Below are 15,222 nucleotides of genomic sequence, written 5' to 3'. Positions count from 1 at the left end.
ACAACAATAATAAGTGGACAAGATGCCAACAAAAGTAGCCACAAAAGTGATAACACTACCTTTATTACTGAGGTGTGCCATTTTGACTGTTTTCTGTTCTTGTTAAAATCACCAATATATGTTATATATTAGATTAAGACTTAATTGAGAATATTGAATAGAACTCTAGTAAGTAACAATGGATGAAATAGTGCATAAGTTTGTGCAAGTCAACGGGGTGAAGCTTCACTTAGCGGAGCTTGGTAGCCAGTCATCTCCGGTTGTAGTGTTCCTTCATGGGTTTCCTGAAATATGGTATACTTGGCGCTACCAAATGATTGCTGCTGCCAATGCTGGTTACAGAGCTATTGCTCCTGATTTTCGAGGCTACGGACTCTCAGACCCACCTCCAGAGACAGACAAATTTTGTATGTCCGATCTAGTAGATGATCTTCTTGCAACTATTGATTCCCTTGCCATTGATAAGGTATATATATGTATATATCAACTAATGCTTAAATTTGATGGGCATTAATTAAATTTTATATATGTTTTTACCTGAATCAACTTAGAGTTTATGATTATTGACACTACAAAACATTGATTTCTGATCATTTTATCTCTTGGGTTATAAACTTTGCTCTCAATTTAATTGTGTTGCTTGCAGGTTTTTATTGTTGCAAAAGACTTTGGGGCCAGACCAGCTTGCATCTTTGCACTTCGCTACCCCATGAGAGTCATTGGAGTTATATCAATTGGTATACCTCCTATGCCCTTTGGACGCCTTGCATTCCTAAAAGAGTCTCCAGAAGGTTTCTATATAAACAGATGGAGGGTATGTGGATACAAAGATCATTTTACCTTTAATACTAATCTAGCTTCTATAATACATCAGTATAAAGATTGTATCATTGTACGCATTGAAAATGTTTCAGACACTAATTTAACTTGTTTCTTTGTTAGATTAGTATCATTAGATTAGCCTCCATCAAACAACTTATAAGCAAATGGGTCGCTTTGTTATGACTGCGAGTGTTTGATCAATACTTTTCTTCTTGCTAGGTACCCGGAAGAGCTGAAGCTGATTTTGGCCGTCTTGATGCAAAAACTGTTGTACGAAACGTATACATCTTGTTTTCTGGAAGCGAAAATCCTATTGCTAGCGAAAGCCAAGAGATAATGGATCTAGTTGAACCAGATACACCTTTACCACCATGGTTCACTGAGGATGATCTTTCTGTTTATGGAGCTCTATATGAGAAATCTGGTTTTCTTAATCCACTTAAAGTTCCTTACAGGTAACTAAAAACACAAGATATCACATCAGGTAATTTGAGTCGGTAAAAGGCTGCACTCTGCAGTTTCTTAGTTCTTACCACAAACCAAAAAAGTCAGAGGTGACAAAGTGGGTGGGTCGGGCAGTAAAAATTACATGTTTGGCATGTTTAACCCTATTTGGCGCCTGCTTAACTTTTACCAATATAGCATAATGTAAATTGGCCCATTTGTAAGTAAACTCATAGGAATTTCCATTTCTGCAATAATCGGTAAGCCTTTGTGCATTAGGTCACTGGAAGAAGAATGTGACTTAGCAGATCCTGTAATTAAGAATCCAATGTTGCTGATCATGGGAGAGAAGGACTATTTCTTGAAGTTTCCAGGAATAGAAGATTTCATAACTAGTGGAACGGTTAAACACTTTGCATCGGATTTGGAGATAGAATATGTGCCAGAAGGTAGCCATTTTGTTCAAGAACAGTTTCCGGAAAGGGTCAACCAGCTAATTCTCGCATTCTTCAGTAAGCATTGTTGATCGTGCATGATCTTGTGGGTTCAACTACTATTGCTTCATTAGGATGATGTATGCTTCATAATAAGCTCATCCTAAAAAAAACCTATTAAGGTTGTTTTATGTATCATGTTGTTGAGTAAACTTGTTTATGCTATTAATGTGTTGTATTGTGTGGTAAAAGGTAAAAGCCTTGATATGCTTCTTGGGTCCTAAACGAAAACTGATACCTAAAAAAAGGTAGCTTGAAGATTGTTATTTGTTCACGCATACCTGTTGAGTCAAGGTACAAATATGGGTAAAAGAATGGTCAATTCATCATTTTTAACATCTGTGACTCAAAACCGACCATGTAATCTCATCAACTTTCGAATATTGTTCAACTTTTTTAATAATCATATCGGAACAATTTAGAAAGTTAATGAGCAATTTTGTTTTTCAGTATCTAAGAGTTTGGTGGTATTCAAAAAAAAAAAAAAAAGCTTAGAAATTTATATAAAAGTATGATATGCATATATAAACAAATTTTAAAGATTTAATGAGTATTTTGATCAAATAATATAAAATAAAGTAAGTTGTGCAATATTCTCTAATACAAAAAATAGATTTGACATTTTAGAATCTAACAGAAGGGTATCCTATGACTGGCCATTTTTAAAACCATCTCTCTAACACTAGATTTCTACATCAGATCACTCTTTAATGTCCATAACAACCCACAATTGAAGAGAGAAAAAGCAGTTAGTTAATTAGTTAGTTAGTTAATGGATGAAATAGTGCACAAGTATGTGGAAGTCAACGGACTGAAGCTTCACTTAGCCGAGATGGGTAGCCAGTCATCTCCGGCAGTTGTGTTCCTTCATGGTTTCCCTGAGATATGGTACAGTTGGCGCCACCAGATGATCGCCCTCGCCAATGCCGGTTACCGAGCTATCGCTCTTGACTTTCGAGGCTATGGACTCTCACAACCATCTCCAGACAATCACCAATCTGGATTTGCTGATCTCGTTGATGATTTGCTCGCAATCCTTGATTCACTAGGCATCCATAAGGTAGATACTACTTGACAGGATTCTTTACCTTATATTTTTTCAAAATATTGCTTTATAGATCATGGTTAGGGTCACTTAATAAAAAGTCAAATAGTGTACTTAGAGACAATTAAGAGAGTACTGTAGTTATTCTATATAAATAACCATTTTGTGTGATATGTGTTTTTTCAAAGCAATTTATCTTGCAAATGTTCCATATATTAGTTTTAGTGATTGGTCACCAACTTAATATGATCATGAGAGCTTTTCATGCTGTTTCCATGTAGATTTCTGTAGTTGCCAAAGACTTTGGCGTTAGGCCAGCTTTCCTCTTTGCACTCCGCTACCCCACAAGAGTAGCCGTGGTGATATCACTTGGTGTACCACATAGGTCCTTCAAACCTCGTACGTACCACAAAGAGCTGCCTGAAGGTTTCTATATCAATAGATGGAGGGTACGGATTCAATTAGAAAGCCAGCTTTTTGATATTATTATACTTTCATTTGGATTGAAATTGTGTTTTCAAAGTGATTATATGATTGTTGAATTTTCAAATCTATTAAACCACAAACCATCTCTTCTGCCAGGAACCTGGAAGAGCCGAAGCTGATTTTGGCCGTCTTGATGTGAGAACAGTCCTGCGAAACATATACATATTGTTCTCTAGAAGTGAAATTCCAATTTCTGGTGAAAACCAGGAGATTATGGATTTAGTCAACCCATCTGCCCCTTTACCGTCGTGGTTCATGGAGGAGGATCTTTCGGCCTATGAAGCCCTTTACCAAAAAACTGGTTTTCTTAATCCACTTAAAGTTCCTTACAGGTAAGTAGGTGACCAAAACCACAAATGCTGCTGTCTTTGGATAGTCACGGCCTCACGGGTTAGAACCATCAACCCAGATAGCTAAAGGTGGTATAATGGGCAATGTGCTAGTTAGACAATGGGTCAAAACATTTTTCAGTCAATATGTGTGACTTTTAGTTAGTATTGGACTATTGGCTTTGGTTGATTCTAAATACATTTTTTCTTCAAATTAAACTAGTTAAGAGGAAAAAACATCTTATTGAACAAATTTTATGCTTTTATAAATGATTTGGGATTTGGGATGCTTCCTACATTACATACACACTCTGTCCAAACAGTATTTGAATTTAGTTTCTTGTGAATGATGTTGTTTTAGGTCACCAGACGAAGAATATAACATAGCAGATCCTGTAATCAGGAATCCAATGTTGTTAATCATAGGGTTGATGGATTATTTTTTGAAGTTTCCGGGGGTGGAAGATTTCCTAAAGAGTGGAATGGTTACACAGTTTGCGACGGATCTAGAGATAGAATACGTGCCGGAAGGAAGCCATTTCATTCAAGAACAGTTCCCTGACAAAGTAAACAATCTAATTCTCGGGTTCCTCCATAAGCATAGCTGCTCATAATCCCATGGGTTCAACTCATTCCCACTTCAATTGGATAATGTATGGTCGATAATAAGTCCCCATATACGTTGTTCAGAAACAAGGTCTCATAAAAAGTTGCTTTATTTACCACGTTTTCGAGTATCACGTGTTTTATTTTCACCTAATTGAATACGGAGTATATACTTAAATAAACGAGAACCGTATCCGCGCGTTGCAGCGGTGATGAAGGTGGCGGGCGGTGGCTGTGGTGTAATGGAGGTGACGGGTGGTGACGGCGGCGAAGGGTGGTGGTGGAGGCGGAGATTGGTGGTGGTTGTGGTGGCGCCGGTAGTGAAAGTTATTAATGTAATGTGACGATGATGTATGGTACATCATGCATTAGATAGTATACATTGTTGAAACTTAAAATCAATATTGAAATTTTAAGTTCAATGTTAAAAATCAAAGGTGAATTTGCTTTATAATAGATATATATGTGTACACTTACGTTGCTTTCTATATGACCCAAAATTGTAGTACGGAGCACAGCTTGACTGCAGCATGTATATCAAGTTTTCAAACATAAGATTGTATCCTTGTTTGATGATTAGACTCCAAAGTGGACACAAAGAGCAAAAAAGTTGCAAGTTCTATATTCACGGCTTTATTAATTAGTTAAATTAAATAAATGTTACTCTTTAATTGAAATTAAAAAGTCCAAGTCCAAATCCAAGTCAAACTTAGAGAATTATATATATGGAAACTGACTTTTCAAAAAAATATATATACAATACATACATATAAATTTATCACAATCGCTCTCTCTCCATCGATCGAAAGTAAACCAAAACATCCCCTCAGATGGCTGCCATTCCGCTTGGTCTTGAGCAGCGTGATGTTATCGGGGTTGCACAGACTGGCTCGGGTAAAACTGCTGCTTTTGTGCTTCCTTTGTTGACTTATATAACTAGGTTGCCTCCTATTACTGAAGGGGGGCCTTATGCGGTTGTTTTGGCACCTACTAGAGAACTCGCCCATTGAGAAAGAGACTGTTAAGTTTGCTCATTATTTAGCTACGTTTCTTGCTGAACTTCTAATGCCATGACTGAACGAACCGAACCCGCAAAATACATGCAGTTTCCTTGCAAACCAATAACGGGCTCAAACTTGAAACACATGCATTAAAGGCCACCCCTGGACATCAATTGTCTTTTGGAACCGTCCTTCGTTACCCGAAGGAAATCCTTGCATTTGATGTTAAGCTTATTTGTCGCAATCACTTGAGATTTAAAGAACAACCCCTGTAAGCATATAATATTCAAATACAACAAAAAGAAGGATGAGTGTTGAACGCAAAGAAGTTAAACCCGTAAATCAGTTGATTACCATCAGTAAGGATGAGACGAAACTGCTATCTCCATCGAAAGCTACACAATTTCAAGGTAATACACACATTAATTCTGAACAAACAAATCACTAAATCAGATAGTAAACAACAGTATCCAACATAGATTGAAGTTGTCAAAGAGGCACACTAATGAGCAACAACAGAAGAACCATGTCTCACCCCCATTCCAAAATGATATATAACAAAACTAACGCAGATTTGGGTATAAATAATTAAGAGAAACATAAAGAAGCTTATCCCAATTCAGATTTAAATGATTACAGAACAGAAAAAGAAATTGAAACTTAGAGTTTTGATGGATAGATAGATAGAGAACGAACAAGAAACTGACGCAGAATTGGGTAGAACATAATGCTGAATTGGCAAACTAATGTACTTCCTATGACAATATTGAGTTCAAACCGTGTTTATCGTTGAAATTGAGATGCAATCTTCACTTGATCATGCTTTGTTATCAATTTGGACTCCAAGGCACTGAACTGAAACTTTAAAAGTTAAGGACATACATTTTATTTTCATATGGTGACGTTAATTCTGACTAAACTCATTACGTTAAACAAAGACGTCCTCATAAAACACACACACATGAAACAAACACCACACCAGTCGATAAGAAAAGGCAAATTTCCAATCTTTTAAGCCATAATGCAGTATCTTGGAATCCAAATTCTTTACGAAGTACCATCACATCAATTTCAAGTTCAAAGATAAGTCTAACCTCAAAACAAAATAATTATCAACCTACATTATTTTATTAACTCAGCAGATATTACCCAAATTTCTGTCTCTTTTTCGATTAGTAAGAATATCTACAAATTTGTATCAACTTCTTATTCTGTAACAAAAACATTTTTTAACAGAGATTTTAGTTTATAGCCAAACTAAATATCAAAGAAAATCATGTGTGTGTGTGTGTATAAATATTTCATCTTCTGTAAACATAAGGTGTAAAATAATGGGTTAAAATAACAAAGAAATAGATTATAATGATCAATCAAATTCTTGTATGAATGAATAGTATGCTCCAAATACGGATGAAAAATGGATTTCTCATAGTTTTGGAGTAACGGTTGGACATGAACACCTCCATCTTTTATCCTCCAAACAGGAAGAGGTTATGGAGGCATTACTAGAGATGCCCATGGCATATTTTTGTTAGGCCAGTGCCCTTCAGAACAAAATATAATACTGTTAGCCAATGATAGTTGATTACTATCCAGACACCAAATGCTTCACAGAATGACATCCTAGTGGTAACATATAAAGGTCTCTGGGACTCTATCGATGAGGGAAAACAACAAGAATCTTTGACCAAACACGTCATGGAAATTGTAGCTTTTCTAAAGATAATTAGGACATGCTTTGTAGCGAACAATACAAAGAGATAATGGTCTTCATATAATTTCATAAAGTGATACATAAACCTCATAGTACTATTGCTGACCTTTGATGCAAACAAAATAACCAGAGCATCCTCTTGTAGCATACTATCTTCTGTACAAATACTTAAAAAGCGGGAACTTCAGGCTCCTTGCCACCTGAACAGAGAAGAAAACTAACACAACCGACAACTTATAAACAAACTTACGAAGAATCATAGCAATAGGTTTAAGAAAATTACTTTTTAAGGCCAAATCCTCGCTAACCGTTGACCAGTATCGAGTTGAACCTTCTAGCGGACAGCTTCCACCTTTGGTTATAAAATTAGCACTGCAAAGACTTGATACTTGCAAGAGAAGGTCAGACATAAGACGGTTTTCTCCACCGTCACAACCTGAACTTGTTTCTTCTTGTGGTTCTTCTCCTTCAAGTGAATATTCTTCAACTGATGTGATACACTGGAATATAGCTAGCAACCTCTCTAATGGAAAAGTTCCAGGACCTTTCATGAACTGCTCTTGCTCTGCAGCCTCCTTCAGATCCATTGACTTTTCAGAGCTCCTGTACAGGAAAGCATAGTTAAAGATTGGGCCACACAAACAGAACTAAAAACAAGATAACAGTAAGTGGTGGTAACATATATCACAGTCCATGTTCTATAGGTGGAAAATAATAAAATTGTTCATAAACTGTCAGGATACCTTTAATAAGTACTTTAAAAAAATATCTTCACAACAACCACAAAAGTTTAATGACTTTCTTTCATTGTTAAGCCAAAATTTGAGCTAAAAGACGGTTATCACAATTAACTTCAAAACTTTCATGCTTTTCATTAAGTGTTAACTACTTAAATCAGTCTAAGTATTGCTTATATGATTATATCAAAATTCATAACTTTACGAATCATTTATACATTTCCATTTCACGGGTCCTACTTTTGTAATGTGATTCTTAATATAGATCCTACGATAATAAAATTGGAGATGAGAAATAACCACTGGTTAACCACTTACTTTCTCTTCCTTTTTTGATTGGCCGGACCTCCAGTTGAATCAAACAATGATGCATCAAGGGTTGCCGGATTTCTGGACGCAATAAATGCAGAAATGAGAAGATATTTTGCAGAAGTAGACATATGGAAGTCTATCTCATCAATAGAATCAGAAGCTCCAACTTTCTTCTTTTTTAATTTGTCTTTGCCTCCCGCTGCTATAGATGGCTGAGATGTGACTCTGAATATCTCATTCAGTGCAGGAGCAACATGAGGCTGAAAGCAGCTAAACAACTTTCGCTTTATTTCTTCATTAGGGACAACACTCAAATTATCTAATGGCTCGCAATATTTCTTGTATAATGGTGATAAAGCAGTAGATAGCTCATCAGCCTTCTCGTTACTCGACAAAAAGGCTTCAACACCACACTGTCAAAACATAAGACCCATGAACAAAAGAAGCAAACTTTTAGTAACCATCCATCCACCTCTGAAACACAATAGAACAATGCAAGTTTAGTTATTAGAACTACATTATGCCATTTCAAAATCGCTGTTAAATGTTAAAGAATTGGAATAAGATAATAAGATGCTCAAATCAGAGATAGGCAGGTAGCTTTACAAATATCTTAATAGTCAGTTACAATATAGAAAAGCAACTTCTTACATGCCTCTCCAAGTCTATAAATTTTGTCATCAATAAGTATGGCATCATAATCATAATCATCTATACAAAAATACTCAAATTGATCAATGTGACTCAAGTTAATCATGAATCCAAACACTCATTTAAAACTGTGCATAATTGTAAAGGAATGAGTAAGCCACATCATATTGTGTAAAAACCTTCAGAGCTGCAACAATTAGAAACAAATTTGGTTCAAATTTTGTTAAAAATGAGTAGCATATCAAGCTCGAGAAAGTAGCAGTTTGCCAATCAAAACTCATACATTGCTATCTACTTCATAAATCACAATACATGTAGAGCATATCATATATTAGAACATATAAGAAGACATGAAGAAGTACAGTATATCACTTACTCAAGAAAAGCCGAACGCAGTTTCAAATTCGGTTGGTTTCTCAAAAATATTTGCCTAAGATCCTCTTCAGTATAATCAGGGAAATAAACAGGTATAGGATCAACAAAACCAGTATCCGAATGATAAGTATCAAGCGACGAGCTACGAATAAAAACAAAACCAACATCATTAACCTTCAAAATATCATGAAGCTTAAACAAAAGAGGCAATATAGTACGGCTTTTATCCCAATCTCTAACGAGCTCTAAACTATCGAAAACCAAATAAGCCATACTTCCACTAACCCCTACAATCCACCTTTCAAAAGATTAACAAAATCACTCTGCTTTTCGCACTACTCGAGTACCCATTACTTTGACATTTCCTATGTAACAACAACAACTGGTCAAGTATATTCTCAAACAGTTGGCGTGCATTGTAACAAGTCCTGCAACTAGAATACACAAATGGCCTATTCAAGTATCAAAAAACCTCAAGGACGGTACTCGTTTTACCCGTGGATGACCCACCGTAAGGGAGAAACTGGGCAATTTACCGGACCCAAAAGGCGTAAAATTTCAAGAATTTGGGTTTTTCTTCCGGGTAAAGCGGAAATCAAATCATCAAAATTTGTGGGATTTTTAAACACAAGAAGATCAGAAAGTGTCAAAGTTACAGGTTTGTTTGTACAAGCTGATAAAGATGATGATGATAATCTTGTTAAGTTGATGTTGATTATTTTCTTCTTCTTTACTCATATTTTTCTTTTCAATTTGCATAAAATGGAAGCTTAATTGAATTGGCTATATATAGATCAAGTAAGTGAATTTTTTGGTTAGATGGCTTGATTGAAAATGGATTTTCGGAAAAAACCCTAGTTGTTTTAATTTGGGGATAAAATTTTCCCGCCAAATTGTGGTCGGTTTATTTTTTTCTTTCCGGGAATGATATTTGATACACAGCTTTCAATGCCTTTCATGACTTCATGGCTTAAAACAACAAAATATTTGAAATAATACTAGTTGTTAAACAATAGCTTAATACGAGTAATTGTTTATAATTTATATACCTCTATTTCTATCTCTACTAGGAAAAAAAAGTAACTGCTCAGTGCCGCCTTCCGCGGGTTTTGAGCCCCAATACCTCGACGGTGTATGGGGGTTGCCTTCTGCGGGTTTTGAGCCCCAATACCTTGACATGGCGGATACTTAAATGCGTGTCAAAATTTGATGTTATTTGAATAATATCTAGATCGCGATCGACGAAGCATGTAATATTGACACATCACGATCAGGCCTCTTGACAGAAAGCCAAAACAACAAATTCACAAAAATTTCCATGCACAATAGCACAGCACCAAAACAACCATATAAAGTAACAAGCTACTTATACGGAAACCAAGCACCATTACAATCAAGTAAAGGAAATGACCATACATACTTATATGGAAATCGACTTTTTTATATAAAAAAATATACGTACATACATACGTTTAAATATATCACAACAATCTTTCGATATTGATCCTTTGGTTTTCGTTCGAGCCCAAACATTTAGGTTATTGGCCGGGCCTGGTCGGTTTTGGGCGGGTCAAGTTTGGGTCTTCGGTTTCCGGGCTCAAAGTTCATGCCTAAATAATACCATCCTTGCAGACCATATAACAAGAATTAGGCTGTCGAAAGATTGGTGACGCAGAGGCAAATGAAGTGCGAATTTGACAATATAACAGATATAGTTCAATGACCATATAATTTTACCAGTAGAAAAAACTCGAAAGTGGAAGAGACGAAGAAGATGGCAAAGGAACAGCGACTCGGTGTAGGATTCAGGCCCAAGATTTATACACTCAAACCTTTCTGTTTTGTATATGTAGTTATATAAGAGACTTAAGATATATAAAATGGCAGAGAAGATAATAAAGGAAAATGAAAAAGCTAGGGGTGCGTTTAGTTCAAAAAAATTCCCCTGTTTTCCATTTTCATTTTCCAAGAAAACATGAAAAACAAGAAACGCGTTCAAATTGTATTTTTCTAGAAAAGTTTTCCTAGAAAATGAAAATTCCCCTTTCCAACTTTTGCACTAAAATTAGAAAACTGTTTTTTTCAGTTTTTGTTTTCACTTTTCTATTTTTCAAACCTTTTATAAACCTAAAATTAGAAAACAAGTGAATTTGAACATGTTTTCTAGTTTTCTAAAATGGAAAAATGAAAATTTCATCTTTTATTTTGAACGCGTTTTCAAAATTTTCAAGAGTTTTTTAGAAATGAAAAACTTTTTCATTTTCTAAAAAACTAGAAATGGAAAACTTGAAAACATTTTCTCGAACTAAACGCGCCCTAGTACGCTTGTATTACTCAATAAACTGCTGGACTATAGATCGCCTTACAATGGAAACGTGCATAACTACTAGAACCAATGAAATTGCTACTGCTCCTAAACGTGTATCTTTCAAACGTACACTTCCATAGAATTCGGTCAAAGCCTTTTACCCATTCCACTTGACTAAACTATCAAATAATAAAACTACTAATTAATAATAAATCTTCATGAAATGGCCAATGCCCACGTGAAGACTTATACTTATTTCCTACGACGCACCGAAACTTCAAACAGGTCGGCGTATTCGTTTCGGAAACTCCATGGGAACCGAAACTCGTACGAAACACGTAAGAAACGTTTCCTTAAAGTTTTCATATATACCGAAACGTTTCTGTGAAACTTCCATACCGTATCTAATTAATATTGAGGTTTCAGTGAGTTTTTTTTATTCCAAAAACGATTGTCATCTTGCGACTACGCATACCCCCAAACACAAACCAACTACATTATACAATTGAGATAATTATAAGCTTTTTCTATTCCAAATTTGATTGGTAAAAATTTAATCCGTGATCACCGGTCACCATCAAACATATATTATAAAATTATACATATAGAATTATACATAATCTCACAAGTTTCAAGTTTCAAGTCTCTCTTTATATAAAATCAATATATTTTTATATTTTTAAAATTTTTCATTGTCGTATCCGTATCCTAAATTTTTTAGTTTTGCCGTTCCCTGTTCCCGTATCGTTCTTGTGCCCATTTGCCGTATCCGTTTCGGTGCTACATAGCTTATTTCTATGCATCCTAAATTGACAAATAAAAGACCACTTAATAAACGATTAATTTCCAACACTCGGTTCACTCCAACCCAAACAGCGACTTCCATCACTCGACTTCCAATCGAGACCGGGATTGGCGTGATAGAGAGAGGGACAGGGAAAGGTTATTAGAGAGAAAATTAGTTAGATTCAAGTTGTGTGTGCCAAAGTAGATGCTTCCCCTTGATGCCATTTTCTTTTGTAAGATATCGTAACTATGCGTTGTTTATAAATACTGGACCAAATTTTATCACAAAATAATTTTTGGGAAATGATTGTCACCGTCTTTTCAACTCATTTGACTCATTCATGTTTTGAATGCTTTTCATTATGTATATGTATGAGATTAAAATATGTCAAATCGGCCTATTCATATGTAAATTGGTCGGATTTTCATGTGATGTATCCAACACTAACTTTAACTGGTTTTATGCTTATGCAAAATGTACAGACATGCAGACCATCATACCCGGTTTCTTAGGAAGAAGAGACAAGCTCAAATCAGATGCTTCTTGGTTTGACATCCCTTAACTCTTCATCTCAATGGAAACTGCTTACTCATACTTCACATCTAAAGGTTTAGATATGTCGAAAGTGGGACAACAACGGCCATGGTAGATACATGAGCACTGAATTTGTGCTTTCTGATGAAAAGGAAAGATTTATCTTGGTTTAAATGAAAGAGATGTTACTTTCGGCTATGTTTTTCTGCTTACATTATGGTTTGTTGCATTTTATTCTTATTTTTTTTTGGAGCTTTATTTGCTGTTTTTTGGCAGCCCTTTTACTTTCCTTTTTTTTTTCTTCCTGTGTTTTTTGTCGTTATTTTGGTATTGTCTAGGAGTATTTGCTGTTTGAGAGCTGTTTTTGCAGCTCTTTAGGTGTTGTTTGGAACTGGTATTGTATCAGTTTCGATCCATTTTGCAGCTGTGTTTTGCTATTGCTTGGGTGTGGTCATACTTGATTTAAGTACACAACAATATTTTAATGTCCTAACCTTTGAGTTTCATTACCGATTTGAATAGCCGACAACATTATACATGCAACTAATATGTTACGCACGGCTATTTAAATTCTCGTTATAACAAAAACTAAACTTATCTTGAATACGGGGCATACATCAAGTTTACTAAGAAGTCAAAAACCATATATCGTGAATACTAATCATCACTTGTAAAAAAAAGTTGTGCAAATAAAAAGAAACATTAAACATAGCAAATTAATCAAAGAAAGAAAAACTATTGACAACTTTTATTTATAAAAGAAACACACACGTATATAAAATGCAAGCTAGGACATGAAACATTGTGCAAACGTCATAACAACACTCTACTAGACCCATGTTAAACTTTCAGAAAAAAGAAACTAGACCCATTTGGATACTCTTTCTATACGACACTCAAATATATCTAATAGACCCATGTTTTATACTCTTTCTATACGACACTAAAGCTACTATATTTCCTTTACTCTCTGCTCTGCTCTTGTCATCTGCGAACCATTTACTCTTTCTACAATCTGCAAAATCGTCAAACCATCAAGGTGAAGGAACATAGTGTTGTTTGTGGGTACACACCAAGGTCAAATCTGAATGGATGTTGCTCTGAGCCAGCGTATCACCGTCCTGAAGCTCAAACCCATCAAGGGTTAAAACCATGTCTTCAAAGGGGATGTCCACATCCTTCGCGACCAGTTTCTTGAGATTGTGAATGGTGGCATGATAAGTGGCCCATACGTTAGTGAGATCCTCCCCATCGGGTGTTTCCACCCTAGGTTTACCCCAAGAACCGTAAGCTCAATGGTGGATTCTGGTTTGACATAATATGCACTAAGTGGGCTGTCATCTTTCAATAGCACAGCCAATGGAGTGTGTAGAGCCTGAATAGGCAGCGGAATGCCCGTACGCTCTAATATAAGATTCTTCACCTCCAGCACTGTTGTGGAGGCCTTGATTTTATCCATATGAAGAATCGATTGACCAGGGTGATGGTTGATTTCGATGGTAAGTGTAAAGTAGTCCTCTTCGGTGGTGGGTGGTTCGTATATCTCGATCTTTGAGCAACTGTTAACGCCAAACTTTCCAAGCTTATCACATCTCTTTAAACAGCGGCCTTCGTATGTGAACTGGAGGTCTTTATCGGTTGATATTCCAAAGGCATCCATTGCCAGTTTTGCTAGTTCATCGACCGTGGTTGTTCCTGTTACTAGAAACCTTTCCTGTGTATCACGCCACATCACCAACACAGGTATGTTACCTCTAGGTAAATCTAACATATGTAATCTGTCCCCATTATAGATGTGAAAGTAGCTCATGTCTCGGTCCAGGAGACGATTGTCACCAATGGGTCGTCCAATGTGATGCAAGGCACATAATCGGAAGTTATCAATTTTCTCTGCTTTAGCCCTTTCTTCAATGATATCTCCAAGCTCACCCAGTGTAGTCGTTGGCTTTACCTTTAAGGTCCAGTTTTTCCACTCTCCATTGCGCAGACCCATCCGCAAGTAAATCGTCATTTCATAAGACAAAACCACAAACACTCTACTCCCTTGAGCTATACTCAGATCCTCAACAAACTCATCATCATGCACATATCTTCCGTTATGTATCAGTCCCTGCCGATATCTTGGTATCTGTACTTGCTTTTCACATTTGCCTTTAATTTCATGGATCGCATCATGTCGATCCACAATCACGGTAGCAACTGGGGCTTCGATGTGAGGCTTGAAAATCTTGATTGTGCTTGCCATCTGCATATCAAAACACTTCACATTATTGAATGTACAATGTGGTATGTTTACACAATTATGTTTTGGTCAAATGTGAACCCTTTTTTCTCCCGCGAAAATAAACCCAACCCCGATTTGACCCGGTTTGCACTCGGCCCGAAACCTCTTTTTTTTTTTTTTCTTTTTTCTTTTGGGCATTCCTAAACCCATAACTTTCGGATCTTTTTAAAAAAAAAAACTAATTAAAAGCTTTACTTGGGTTTTTTTTATAACCCAACTAAAAGAATTAATAAACACAATAATCAAACAGATATAATAGGAATTTTAATGTAAAAATAGTAATAAATAATTAA

At 35.9% G+C, this 15,222-nt stretch overlaps 2 protein-coding genes and 1 pseudogene across 2 annotated transcripts; 2 read left to right on the top strand and 1 right to left on the bottom strand.

Moving 5' to 3' along the window:
- Positions 1–62: 62 nt before the first annotated feature.
- LOC122593301 (bifunctional epoxide hydrolase 2-like) lies at positions 63–1,951 on the top strand. The gene is made up of 4 exons (XM_043765693.1): positions 63–466; positions 647–814; positions 1,042–1,277; positions 1,546–1,951. Exons 1-4 carry the CDS (start codon positions 179–181, stop codon positions 1,790–1,792), a joined length of 939 nt encoding a protein of 312 aa, XP_043621628.1. The 5' UTR covers positions 63–178; the 3' UTR covers positions 1,793–1,951.
- Positions 1,952–2,386: 435 nt separating this feature from the next.
- On the top strand, positions 2,387–4,345 carry LOC122594190 (epoxide hydrolase A-like). The gene is made up of 4 exons (XM_043766659.1): positions 2,387–2,820; positions 3,087–3,254; positions 3,388–3,623; positions 3,982–4,345. Exons 1-4 carry the CDS (start codon positions 2,533–2,535, stop codon positions 4,232–4,234), a joined length of 945 nt encoding a protein of 314 aa, XP_043622594.1. The 5' UTR covers positions 2,387–2,532; the 3' UTR covers positions 4,235–4,345.
- Positions 4,346–4,915: 570 nt separating this feature from the next.
- On the bottom strand, positions 4,916–14,890 carry LOC122592247 (annotated as a pseudogene).
- Positions 14,891–15,222: the final 332 nt, after the last annotated feature.

The sequence above is a fragment of the Erigeron canadensis genome, chromosome 3, assembly GCF_010389155.1.
Source record: "Erigeron canadensis isolate Cc75 chromosome 3, C_canadensis_v1, whole genome shotgun sequence".
In the NCBI taxonomy this organism is placed as follows: domain Eukaryota; kingdom Viridiplantae; phylum Streptophyta; class Magnoliopsida; order Asterales; family Asteraceae; genus Erigeron; species Erigeron canadensis.
Note: the sequence above shows the minus strand (reverse complement) of the source record. Positions and strands in the feature narration are given on the sequence as shown.